Source organism: Bacillus rossius, chromosome 13 (assembly GCF_032445375.1).
Source record: "Bacillus rossius redtenbacheri isolate Brsri chromosome 13, Brsri_v3, whole genome shotgun sequence".
In the NCBI taxonomy this organism is placed as follows: domain Eukaryota; kingdom Metazoa; phylum Arthropoda; class Insecta; order Phasmatodea; family Bacillidae; genus Bacillus; species Bacillus rossius.
Genome location: NC_086340.1, coordinates 24,248,238 through 24,262,576, shown reverse-complemented (window position 1 = coordinate 24,262,576; position 14,339 = coordinate 24,248,238). Strand labels below are relative to the sequence as shown.

Here is a 14,339-nt window from a genome sequence, read left to right as displayed (position 1 = left end):
ACAGTTTCTTTTCATGACTTATTACCAGTTTATAAGCGTGATTTCAGCCAGCTGTGCACCTGCACGTGTCGCGGCCTTGCTCACGTTCGTAACAATATAGTTACTTTGTGATTACAAATAAAAATTCTTTAAAAGAAAAAACGATTTGAACATTTTCAAATGGAAATAAAAATACACCAACAAATCAAGCTTAACTTAACAAACTTAAACTTTATTGAAAAATTATGCTAATGTGTTCGTCATTTTCTTATTAAAAATTTTTATCAAATTGTTCACCTTAGTCTATGTTTAGTAATTAAAAGTGTTTTTTTTTCTTTTAGTATACATGTTTCATTATGTATGATGATATTATATGTATTAAATATGATTTTCTTCTTTACTTTCTGTAAATTTTAAGAATGTACAATAAATTAGCCAATACTACTAGAACGATACCATTTCACACCACGTGAACGTATTTTTTTTTTTGCTTATTAAGATAACGTAATCAGTAGAGAAGTATATAGCTTCTCGAAGAGTATTTCCCAGTGTTGGTAGCCATACATCAAGAGTGAAGTCAGTAGATAACATCAAAGACCACTTGCAGAGGAGAAACAGAGGTCATATTCTATTCAATCATGGCTCTACGTGTGAAATTCTCCATTTTAATTTTTATGGTACGTACAATAGATAAGTGATTTAAATTAAATGTAAATTTATTAACTGAGCTCATTATTGCTCCGGCTATAAACAGGTGTTTTGCCCATTATGATTATTCTTAAATTTAAGCCACAGCTTAAAAGACAATGAAACTAGTTTTTCTTGTACTTGCTGATGTCAATCTCCTGGAACTGTTGAAATAATAGTGACAGATGTAGTTTCTCCCAAGACAATAACTATAAACTCAAATTATAGCAAGAAAATATATAAATCCAGTATGGTGGGTTCTAACCCTTCTAAATACCGGGCGGCTAGTTTATTTAACTATTTGCTTATAAAAATAGCACATTCTTTTTCTACCCACAATTCAAAACGAGATCCTCAATATAAGAAAGCCAGTGTAATTTACACGCATGGATAATTGTTTGTAATTTTTACTTGCTAGTTATAAAAAGAATCAACTGATTTTACTAAATTGCGTAGAACTTTTAGTATTTCAACCACGCGATAACTGAGTATTTAAGCTTTGAAGCATTTCAAAATTTGTTAACAGCAAACTCCAGCAGTAGGTCTCAGTATTTAGTTAGGAGATCTTTGTCAGGATACACAAACGTTAATAAAGTATACACATCCACATGTAAGGTGTTCAACTCGTTAGACGACAAATTTGAATGACTTATTGGTTTAATTTAGATTAACCGTGACTCCTGCCCTATATTTTTCTCACATACACATTTCGTATCTAATGTGCTTTTATGATGCCTTTAATTTAATAAAACAAAACCAATTGCCTTAAAATACACGGACACGGAGAGTTAAAGAGTTAAAAAATAAGTCACTCATCGAGCATCTTATGCTATTTCGTTTTAAGCTTACGTATATCAACTGTAAGGTCTATTACAATCGGAAACTTATCATGGATTGGTTCGTAAGGTTTACAGATTCAAACAGGCCTCTCGATTTTAACAAACACTCATGTTTTTACAGTCGAATTAGGGCAACAAAAATTGTTTCATTAAATTTTCAATGTTTGTTCTTCGGAAAAAATTACGTGAAATGATTTCATATTATTAGAAAATATGGTGAAAAAGAGCGCGGGGAACTCAGTACACATGATTTAAGTGAAACTTCTTTTGAAATTAAAACCTCGACTCGTAAGTATAGAGAGAGAGAGAGAGAGAGAGAGAGAGAGAGAGAGAGAGAGAGAGAGAGAACAAGTAAACAATTTTCTAAAATTAATAAAAGGTCGCGTGTAACTAAGTACGTGAGATAGAAGTGAAACTTCACTGGCTATTCACACCTCGGCTCGTAATTATAACGTAAGAGGTAAAATGGCAGAGGAAGAGAAAGAGAGAAAGTAATTTTCTAACCAAACATGAACAAAACTACTCACTCCAAAATATATCATCATGATATTATTAATTATTGATCAATCAATATTGATTAAATAACAATACATATTATGGAATGATGAAATACTCACACCTTAAAGAAAATTTGTTTTGTTAATATCAAAGAGATTATTGATTATATTAGATTTAATTTAATAATATGTATAGGTTAGATGTAATCATGCATTCTAATATACTGATTTTGTACTTATGCAAATATTAGCTACTTTATCAGTCACATATAGTGCAACAGATTCTGCAAATAGGCTACATAGAGATACTGCAATGTGTTCATAGGCATTGATAATGTTCTGCTGTCGAATGAATGAAAAATGACAGCATGTCCACCGCTCCGCGACGCGAAAACTAAACGGCACGAACCTACCTCACGGTAAATCTTTACATTTTTACCTTACTGAAATGAAGCAATTAATATTCCACGCACGGCACTTATTTTTAAATAGCATATTCTTAGATTTAATAAATTTACTAATCGTGGGATAATATGATGTGTCATTTAGTTAAACAGTTAATAATTTCGTGAAAATAATTAACTTGTCAAAATAAAACGTGAAAAGCATTAAACCAGCGACAAATTATTAGTTACACAGCTAAAAAAATTGGTTGTCTGTAAAGTCAGTTTACGGACGATAGTTTAAGGTGACAACGTCATAACAAAACATTGATGAAATGATTGAATACTTTTATGAATAAAATTGAATCACTTCACTTTATAAAGTGAAGTGAAAAGTTAATGTGGTTTTCATTGCTTATTACAACAACAATTTCGGCCAAAAAGGTTAATTATTCTTGCATTTTAAGAATCTGATTACTAGTATAATTTCAAGTATTTATTCTTTTATTATTAAAATAAAAATGATTCAATTTTATTCATAAAAATATGCAATCATTTCATCAATGTTTTGTTATGACGTTGTCACGTTAAACTATCGTCCGTAAACCGACTTTACAGACAACCAATTTTTTTGTGAAACATTTCTGACGCGAAAAGGACAGAGAAAACGTACTTGGCCAAAGATATACCAGAAGAGCACTGTGCTATATACGTTGCTGGGCTCGTTTCCGTTAAACTCCTTTTTGTGAACCGAGAGAGAGAGAGAGAGAGAGAGATGAACAAAAAAATAAGACAAAGTGTGTGCATGGGCTGGTTTCAGAAAATAGATACATGTATCCTATGAAGTCAGCTGTGAATGCCTTGAATTTTATTTTTGCTACCAGCGCGCTCGCGTTCCTCGTTGTTCAATCAGCAGCGTAGAGAGCGCTGTTGAGACACGTCCTGCATTTCCCGCATAGATAGCGCTACCTGTTATGTTTTTTTTATATTTCGTTCAGAGATTTGGCGTGTTCCAAATGGCAGAATTTTTTTTAAGAAACAGTAACACGCACAGTTACATAGAAATTTTTATTTCTCTCTTTGGTTTTACCCGTAAGAATTTACCTACAAGTCTTGGTTTGAATTGCCAAGGAATTTTCACTTCTATCACGTGTACTGAGTTACACGTGCCCTTTTCCCCCCACCGTTTGGAATGTCCAGCCCGGCTGGTATGTAATATATATCCTTAAAACAATGGTATCCACACAATTTTTTGTTCAGTTTGATCCACCATCTAAATAGATAAGAGATAACTAGGAAACTATGTTTATATTCTATGTTCAGCTAGGTTAAATTTCTTAAACGTAGGAGTATTTTTTCTACTATGTTGCTTGTGAAAAGAATGTCCTTTCAGGACAAAATTTCTTCTCATATCTAGTTATTTTTCTGTAACACACCAGTCAAAATCAGGACAGTATTCAATTTACATTCTTAAATTGAGACTTTACAGTAATAGATGAAAAAAAGATTTGTTTCAGATTTAGATATAAATTCGTTTACTGTAAAACAATATGTTTAAGAAATATTCACTTTGAATATAAAACGCTAGTCATCAACAGGATATTGCAACAAATCATAATATCTCTTATCATCCGTTTATTGTTAAAGTGATTAAACGTTTATCATTTCAACAGGATATTGCAACAAATCATAATCTCTCTTATCATCCGTTTATTGTTAAAGTGATTAACGTTTACCATTTCAAAGACTTGAAAATACCATTCCCCAAAAAATAATCTATATCCAATAACTTTAATGTGAGGTCATATTTCCGGTAATAGAGATTCCAAAGTCTAAAACATTAAGATTCGCATTGCTGCATTGTTTTGTTCTGAAGGGAAAAAACGCCAAAAAAACAATTATGTCTACATAAAAGTAGATTATACTTAATCACTGTGGGTCTTGTATAGACAACCGATAAAATATGGGCCATATAAAATATTTTTGGGGAAACATGTTAATTTCATGAAGTCATACAGGAAATGATCCAAGAACACACCACAGAAAAAGAATTTTACATCTAAAATTCAATTACAATAGTAATGTAAAATAATCCTACTAACTGTGCACTACGAAGAAATTCATAGGATATGAAATTCCTGTTTTTCAACTCTAAAGTCCACTGCGATAGTTTGCTGCATTTTGTGTGACATCTGAACTAGAGGACAGTATCGGAAACAGCGAATTGTGTTCTCTCTTATGTCAACCTCCCTTTTGTATGTTTCGTCTTGTCTATACTGTTATTTTTCTGTTTTGTTTATATTATCCGATTTTGTGTTTACGGCTATCACCGATTCTGGGTCGCCATTGGTCTTCTTCATTGCTTACTTACCTACAAGTATTCAGAGTCCTCATCCTTGTGTGCAGTGGGTGCCTTCGTGTGATTATGATGAGTGGAACAGTTACTTCGATGAATCTATGACAACCGCTAGGATTTCTGTTGGCACAAGTTCTATGTCTTTTTGTTTTTGTTTCTTTTGAAATTTTGTAAGTTTTTGCTATTCGGCCATTTGTTGAATAACAAAATGTTTGCCAATAGGCCTATATACCCCACAAAATATTTTGTGGTGACAAATTTCTTGTAGCCTCAACAAAACCATTTAATGTTGACACACAAATTTTGCTGCTGATATTTAAAAAGTTAACTTATAGATCTTAATTTGTTTTATATTTTAGGATTTCAAACTGGCGATAAAAAAGATGGGAGGGTAAATAAAACATTAAATTTTTTTAGTGCGTTTCATTACCTTGTGTAGAGTCCAAAACAAAATTTATTTTTGGATTCTAGTTTGCCCGAGCCTTGGAGCAAACTGATAACTAGCACATGGGCCACCGCAGGTTCTTAGGGAGACTGGAAGTAGCGCCAAAAAAATTTAAACCCAAACTCCCGTGTTTCATTCAGTCACGCAGTCACATTCAGTCAATCAAACAAACGATCGTTTCATTCCAAGCTCGTAACCCAATGCTGATTGACGTGCCATGACTTCAACCCGAGACCCCTGTGTACACACTTGTAGCGCTGTTGTTTTCAGCAGAGTAACTACAGAGTCGACCTAAACTCAAAGGCTCTTCCTGTTTAATGTAATTGTACTAGTACAGGAAATGTTCATTTTGTAGTACGGCAGTTAAGACACACTGTTCTCAACATAGTTGTCTACTGCTTCCTTATGGTGTTCCCACCAATATCTTTCAGCGACTTTACGATTTTGTTTTAATTAGATGACCACCTTAAACAGAATCACAGTATTCTTTAAATCATTTATTTTGCTGGTATTTAGATACTGCGAACACCTAATGTAGACGAATCTCTCGGAACAAGTGACCATTTTCCTCAAGGAATTTTGGCTGCCGTCTGAATAGTTGACACTCTGAATCAATCTGTTGCTTGGTATGTAGACCTTCTTCTAAGCTAGTTTCGAGGTTATGTAACCTTCTATTCATAATCACCATCTGCATTACCGTGTTCTCTATCGCATTATAGGCAACTACGTTGGAGTCTTTTACAACTAGATAAAAGCGAAATTATCTTATACTCCATACAACAACTTAAAGTTCCTTCTAGGTAAGTTAATGGATGATTTTTGCCTAATATAAGTTATCTTGTAGAATATGCAACACGATGTTCTTCTCCATTTGAAATCTGGGATATGACACTGCCAATATAAAACGGGCTTTTATCAGTGGCTACTATGAATGTCTTACTGAAGCCCGATGTGACAACACTTTATTCAACACAAGATGAGACTGTTCACACTCAGAAGTACAAACAAATTTTTGGGCCTTTCTTGAACAAACTAATGAGTGTTGTGCGACAACATCAAAACTATCAATGAAGCTATATTAGAAATTGCATAAGCCTAGAAAACTCTAGAGCTTATTCACATAAGTATGACTGATACTTCTGAAATGGCTTCTAAAAATTTTCAGATCTGAACTCATACCTGAACAACCTACTACATTTCGAAGATACCAAATTTTACTCACAGCAAAACATTTCCCGTTAGTTAATATCAAATTAGCCTCATACAACATTTCGAAGACTGCTCTAAGATGTTCCACATATTTAATAACTATACTGAAGACCATCATACCTAATTTAAGTGTATACATTGGGAAGGGGTCAACCTATAAATACGGGAGAGAGGGGAACATTTGGCACATTTGAAAAAGAGTACATTTTGTTCGATAGATTTTAATACATTCAAAATCACTTCCTAATTTATTTGCTAGGGCATCTCTATTGAACATGAATATGTTGACTTTTGTTTACATTGACTTAAAATTTATTAATTTTTAATTTTGTAACACTACTACACATTGATGTATCTACTCCACCAGTGGAGCAAATTCGTCAACAGCATGAGGTACATTTGACACTTTATCATGTTAATTACTTTTTGCACTTTTAAATAGCTGTTTACTTAAAATAAAATTACTGATAGGTACAAAACAAGAAAACATTAAAACATATGTTATAATTTAAATTTTTATATATAATATTTATAAAACCACTAACAGCTCAAATTTAAAAGGAAACTTAAACATATCAGATGTATGTGATGTTCCTTTCGTTTATGGTTTCGGTAGTTTCGTAAAAACATCACAAATGTCCACTTCACTTTCATCTTGAATCTGTGGACATCTGAAGTAGCTGGATGAACCCTTCCGCAAAATCTGAACCATGATTTAACTCAAGAGGGTTGAACAATTTTTTTTAACACGGCCGTTTTAATGAATACATTTATTTTTTGTTGCAAATTTCACCAAAAGAAAGTAACATACGTCCACCCTATCACTTGTATCCCAGCTTTTCAAAGGTTATTCTTCATCACTCATGTCTTCACTTGATTCAGAGTGAGTTGTAGAACAGGTTAGATCTTTTTTTGCCACTTTGGGTTTATAAAACAGTTTTTTTTCTTGTAACTAACAGGGTGCTTCTGTTTTTCCTTGTTAGACTTTCTTCTACTCTCCAATTCCTCCATTCTGGTTTTTTTTCGGGTGTATATATAAACACTCTTGACTTTCCAGCATTTTGTCTTGTATTTTTGTCATTGTTTGTGGAGCTCTAGAATAAAGTTGTATTTGTTCGGGAGTAACTACATTTTGGCTGTTGTTGGGTACTGCTACAGTTAGCCAATTACATTGATAGCTCAGACTGAGGACCTACAGAGTAACCACTGATGTTAATTTGGCTTGGTTTGAAATCTATGTCAGTGTATTCACAGGCCAGAGACCAGTTTTCTCAAATGAATTTACAATGTTGGATGAAGTGATTGCAGTCAACAATGTTGTCTTCGTTAGTCGAGCTATATCTTAAATTGTGATCTTCCTCCCTGGATTTGTGAGCATGTGGTCATGGAATGCATCCAAACAACTTGTTTTGAATGGAGAACAAACTCCAACATCCAATGGTTGGAGTCTGTGCATGATGTGAGGTGGAAACGATACAAAAACAATACAATTTTCTCTACAATAGTTAATTCCCTCCAATATCACATGATATTCACGATTGTCCAATAAAAGCAACATTTCGTTTTATTTTGATGTCACAATATGTTTCAAGACTTGGGGAAACAAATATATTGTAATCCAATATTTTTTTTTCTTCCTTGAGCAAGTCTTCAGGATGTCTAAGTCTTGGATAAACATAGACTGGTGGCAAAAATAAAAACCACCAGTTGCAATCATAATTCCATTTAAAGTTACAGATTCCCCCTTTCAGCAGATGCAGTTATTACAATTTGCTTTTTACCTTTTTCAGAGACAATCTTAATGGGTTTTAATACTGTTGTAATCCCACATTAATCTAAGTTATAAATTTAACTAGGAGGAAAATTGTACATTTTCCAACTCTCTAAATAGTTTGAAAAGAAACTGTCAACTGCTTTCTTGTTGAATCCTGAGGCTCGGGATAGAGTCTGCTCTCAGGGTTTCTCAGTGATAAATTCTTTTGTCGGGTAAAAAATCCCCTGAGTCAATCCAACCCTACCTTTTAATCAGTTTTCTAGTTCTTGGGCACTGCTTTTTCAACTTAGAACCATTTTCAAAGGCAAGCTCCCGAACATGCTTATAACTAAATCCATAGTTTAAATCTGCACAGTTCTGTAGATATGTAGCCAGTAGCCGTTCTTCCTTGGTTGAAAAAACTTGTTTTTCAACATACTTACTACAAAATTCTTCAGTACTTTCTTCACTGTCTTGCTCTGAGTCACGGTTGTCATTTCTTTACAAAATTTTCTTTGGAAATATTTCCAAGAATTTTCTTTATTTTGCTTTGGTGTGTCTAGCATTTGACATGATAGGTTTCTGCTGCATTTATAATGCTCCTAAGTGTCGTTGAAGATATCAGTAATGGGTTTTTTATGCTGTCTTCACTTATGCCTGCCTGTCAAGTATTTCTAATTTAGGTTCTTCTTATATAAAACGAACAATTTTAAACTGTAATAATTTACGTGAAATAAAAATTCTACATGGGGTACTTTCGGCATGCTGAAAGCACCCCCACCAACACCATGATGACTCTGGCCCATTCTACAGATATTTACATAAATTATGTGCACCCTAACATCTTGTATTCATAATAACCTGTTGTGCTTTAACTAATAGTTCTAAAAGTTTAGTTATAAAAAGTTTTTAGCACCAATAAATAAAAAGATCTTTGAATAAAATTTATTAGAAAAAGTTAAATTTTGTACTACCTTGTGATACCATAGAAAAAATGTCCTAAACCAAAACATGTACCAGCATATTTGCAAACAAAACTAAGAAACATTTGTTTTTAAAACTATTTCTAACTGTTTAAATTATTATACAAGCAGAACAACTAAAATTAAAGTCAATATAACATTATACCCCACTGCGAAATGTACCCCACTCTCCCCTACAGTATCTATAAACTTCTGAAACATATTTGGTACATTAATAATACCATATAATAAGTAGAAATAATTATTCACTCAAATAGGTAATAATGTAAGACATATTTATGTTCCTCACAATGTACCCCATTTAGTGGTATACACAAGTCAAATAACAACAAATATACTTTTACAATGACACAAATTATTTTATGTTCTACGATATTCGGCAAGTGGTTAATATCTAGAACTGTCAAAGCATTCAGATAATGGCTGTCCATATAAAGACTAAATTTCAATTACTCCTTTGTTTAGATTTCTTACCTACAAAAATAAGAGAAAAAGCTGGAGGATCGTTTGCTTCTCTTGAAATAAAAAATCCTAATTGAAATTCTTCTGCTGATAAAATGGTACACGAAACATATACATGGAAATAAGCTTTTTGTCACCTGTTTATATCCTGTCATGTACCTAACACACTACTGCTGATGAAAATGTCCACGATAAAACTTTCTGTTAATAGGCTTTAAGTCACCAGTATAAAACCTGTCTTGTACCAAAGGTCTTTTGCTAAATGCTTCAGATGATAAGGTACATTGTACAGCTTCGTGGAAATAGGCTTTGTGTCATATGTATAATCATGTCCTGTAAAAAAGCTCTTGCTAACTGCTGCTGATGAAAAGGTACATTTTACAGCTTCATGGAAATAGTCTTGTCATCTGTATATATCCTGTCCTGTAACAATTATTGTTTTACTTAAGGCTGCTGGTGAAAATTTACCCGATACATCTTCATGGAAATTGGTTTGTTTTCACCTATATACATATAACCTGTCCAGTACCAAAGATCTATTACTAACTGCTGCTGGTGAAAATGTACACGATACAACTTCATGTAAATAGGCTTGTTGTCACCAGTCCTGTACCAAATAAATTTTGTTAACTGCTTCAGATGTATGGCTTTATGGAAACAGGCTTGTTGTCATCTGTGCATAGCCTGTCTTGTACCTAAGGCCTTTTACGAACTGCTCATGATGAAAACTTACATGATACAGCTTCATGGAAAGGGGTTTGTTGTCACCTGTTTATATTCTGCCCTGTACCAAAAATGTGATGGTAAATTTTATTTCTAAACAAAATGTTATTCTTGTTACAGTGACTTTAGAATCTGCGTATCTGTTCCTGACAAACGACTTACTTACTGTAAATATCTAGCTATGATTATCTGCAATGTCTCGACACACTGCTTAATGCCTGCCCAGATTCTGCATGATTCGGGATTCATCTGGTAACTGATTCATGTACCTTATTAGAACTTGAACAGAAATCTCCTTCAACTAGCAGCTCTTACACTGCTATTCTGATACCTCAAGGAACTTCTACCTCAGCTTAACTCACGTTAACAAGGTTCGCTTGCGCTTCAAACTTTTACTCTTCGCAAGAAAACCCAAACTTTCACCCGCAGCCCTGCACAAGATCACACTATGTGGTTAGTGACGATTGCCTGATGCTGGGTGGAACACGAATGTCCCAAGTGCTATCTGTCCTGTGAAGCGGCTGCTGCAACTCACTGAAGTGACATCAGACCAATTTGTAAATGAAGGGGATTTTGAGGGAGTTATCCTGTAGGTACTAGGCGCATTGACATGGGCTCGCAAACATAATGCATTGGTATTCTATGTGCTTTAAATACCCGGGAGTTGAACACTGTTTACAAAAGCTTAATATTTTCTTAAGATGTCTGTTTACGAATAGCATATGAGATTTACTGCAGTTTTAACTCCAGTATTATTTTTTTCATGGTGTGAGCAAATCGACACACAGCTTTGCTAGTAGGATAGGTATTCCATAATTTGGTACGATGAACTTAAGATGTTCTATAGAGGTGTGTTATCTACGCTTAGCTGCACAACAGTTCGGTGCCATGCGCGTAGAGGCTAAGAGGCGTGAGATTCGTGATCCAGTTTCGCCACTATAATCCCCGCCATTTTAGAGCTCATTCACCCTGCATATCATCATTTGCCATGCATACATAAAGAACTAGAGTTTTAAAAATGTTCTTCAAAGCAATGCAAGTGTGTTAATATTGTATCTGTTCTGCAGCTCACAGGATGCCACGCATATAACTTCTGGCCATCTTCGTGGTTTAGTCAGCCGAGGAACTTCAGAGCATCCACGGATGTGAACTGCACATCAGAAGGCTACATCTGCAGCCTCGACTGCAAGACGGTGTACCAGTGCTTTGGGAGCGCTCCGTCGATCACGCAGATATCCCTGGAGACCTGCGACGCCGGTCAGGACTACTACTGCGACCGGTACTCTGGCACCTGCTCCAGCACGTTCACCAACACGTGCGACCCGCCGGAGTACGAGTTCACGTGCACCTCGGTGGGCGTCTTCCCCGACCCGTACAACTGCGCCACGTACCACGAGTGCTACGGCTACGACACGAACCCCACACTGAGCACCCAGCAGTGCTCTGCAGGATGGCTGTACGACCCACTGCAGATGACTTGCTCGAAGGAAGGCACCAAGTGCACCAAGCCACCCGTCCCCACCTGCACGGTGGAAAACGCAATGGGTCCGATACAGGAAAACCCCAACATTTACTACATATGCAATAAGAACGGCAAGTACGGCTACCTGTACCCTGTCCTCTACACGTGCCCACACGGCGGAGAGTTCGACGCCACGTTGTTATCTTGCGTTGACAAGGCTATCACATACAGCACGACAACCACGACGCCCAAACCGACAACCACGACTCCCAAGCCGACAACCACGACTCCCAAGCCGACAACCACGACTCCCAAGCCGACAACCACGACTCCCAAGCCGACAACCACGACTCCCAAGCCGACAACCACCACACCCATACCGACAACCACCACGCCCATGCCGACAACCACCACGCCCATGCCGACAACCACGACTCCCAAGCCGACAACCACCACACCAATACCGACAACCACCACACCAATACCGACAACCACCACACCCATACCGACAACCACCACACCCATACCGACAACCACCACACCCATACCGACAACCACCACACCCATACCGACAACCACCACACCCATACCGACAACCACCATGCCCCAGCCGACAACCACCACGCCCAAGCCGACAACCACCACACCCATACCGATAACCACCACACCCAAGACTACAACCAGCACCCCTACATCGACTACTCCTGGAGAGTGCAGCTGTGAAGGGGGTAGCTCAGGGGGGTCTGGTTCGGGCACATGTACTCCTGGAGGCAACAGTACCGCATTTTACTGTGACGGGAAAGGTGCTTATGGCGACCCAAACAATTGTATAGGGTACTACTGGTGTCCAATTCAAGGCGGTTTGGCGCATCACCACTGCTGTGAATATGGTTTCCACTTCAATGAAGTGATAAGAGACTGTCTTTTTGGACCTTGTATTCAAAAGTATTAAATTTTATTTTCAAAGTAGCTGTTTTTGGATGTTTTAACATGTAAATTTTTATTTGTGATAACTGCCTTTCCAAATATTTCATATGACAGTTATAATGTATTTACAAACTTATTGCTAACTTTTTCCGAGTTACTTGCCCTCTGTTTTCTCCTCTGCATGCGGTGAAACAATTTGTAACTGCAATGTAATAAAATTAATAAAGTTAGGTTTTCATAAACAATATACTTTTTTCATTGCTTGTCCAAATTAACATACACATTACATTATTTAAACAGCAAAATCACTGTGGCGTTTTTTCTACTTCCAAAACTTCGCAATATGTTCGGGTATTTATTAATTTTTAGTTAACTATTCATAAATTAACCAGGCATAAATATTTTAACACTAAACATAAAAGTTTTGTTATCTACACAAGTAATTCATTAACAAATTTCGCATCACCAAAATCAGACGTAGATGTTTATTATTTATTGACGACATCCAACTAAGAACGCGATTTTAGCTTTTTTTATAAATATAATATGTTTGTTAGCAAGCTATGCAAATTATTATTTATAACATATAATTTGCTAATTTACAAACATTAATACAAACAAAAATAGGTATTAGATAAATGATATTTTAATCTAAATACTTACTGGAAAAAAAATTATAACATTTTACTTTCCTCCAAACACATCTTTTTAAGTAAAGAAATAATTCATAGAATAACAAATTAACTATTTCGTTTTAAGGAAATGAAACATTACACAAATAAAAGTTTATTTTAAATACTTTAGATGATAATAATTATTATTATCACTATTATCACTACCTCTCAATAGTAAGTAATAACTCAACGGTTGTTTCTACCTCATTCAGTATAAAACGCGCTGCTGTGTGGTGGATAGCATCACATAAATAACATGAAATAATACAGACAAAACAGTGTTTCCAAGTTGGTTCGTCTCCCTGTCCAGGTCGTATAACAAGTTCCTTAATTTACATAACAAGGAACGGCAAGAGTAAGAAATTAATTTACTTTATGTTCCTTGGTGAAATTATTAACACTGTTGGGTTAAACTTTGAGGTAAAATTCCCTTGTCATTTTGTAACAAATATTAAGAAAGTGCGTAATAACGTTTGGTGTTAACAGTATTCAATTTAGCAAACGGAAATTTTTTTTATTTATTTATACAACTATACTTTCATTCCCTAATTGCACATATGACCTGTAAATATTTTTTTAGAACAGAGCAGAAGTGTATATATGTAAGTCAATTGGTAGGTTCAGAGTGTATTGTGGTGTGATCTCGTCATAACTGAATTGGTGACGTAATGGCCACCATCTTGGATGACTTTGACCCTGTAATCTTGCAGCCATTATTTTGAATCTAAAACCAATTTGTTTGACGCCATTATGGATTCAAAAATAATTTAAACAATTTATTGAAAAAGAACATATGGCCACGGTCATATAGATCGGTCTGGCAACTTCCTGTACTTTGCCTTGGCGTGTCTCGTCCGCGTAATGAAGCTCGCGGCGGCCTAGGAACTAACGGCGCTAGTAGTAGTTGAACCCATCATTAACATTGGAATAAAAATGGGTGTTTCATCAAAAATTTAGGAA

General features: G+C 35.5%; 1 protein-coding gene across 1 annotated transcript; it reads left to right on the top strand.

Moving 5' to 3' along the window:
* Window positions 1-520: 520 nt before the first annotated feature.
* LOC134538384 (mucin-2-like) lies at window positions 521-12,950 on the top strand. The gene is made up of 2 exons (XM_063379664.1): window positions 521-656; window positions 11,384-12,950. Exons 1-2 carry the CDS (start codon window positions 618-620, stop codon window positions 12,728-12,730), a joined length of 1,386 nt encoding a protein of 461 aa, XP_063235734.1. The 5' UTR covers window positions 521-617; the 3' UTR covers window positions 12,731-12,950.
* The last annotated feature ends 1,389 nt before the right edge of the window (window positions 12,951-14,339 follow it).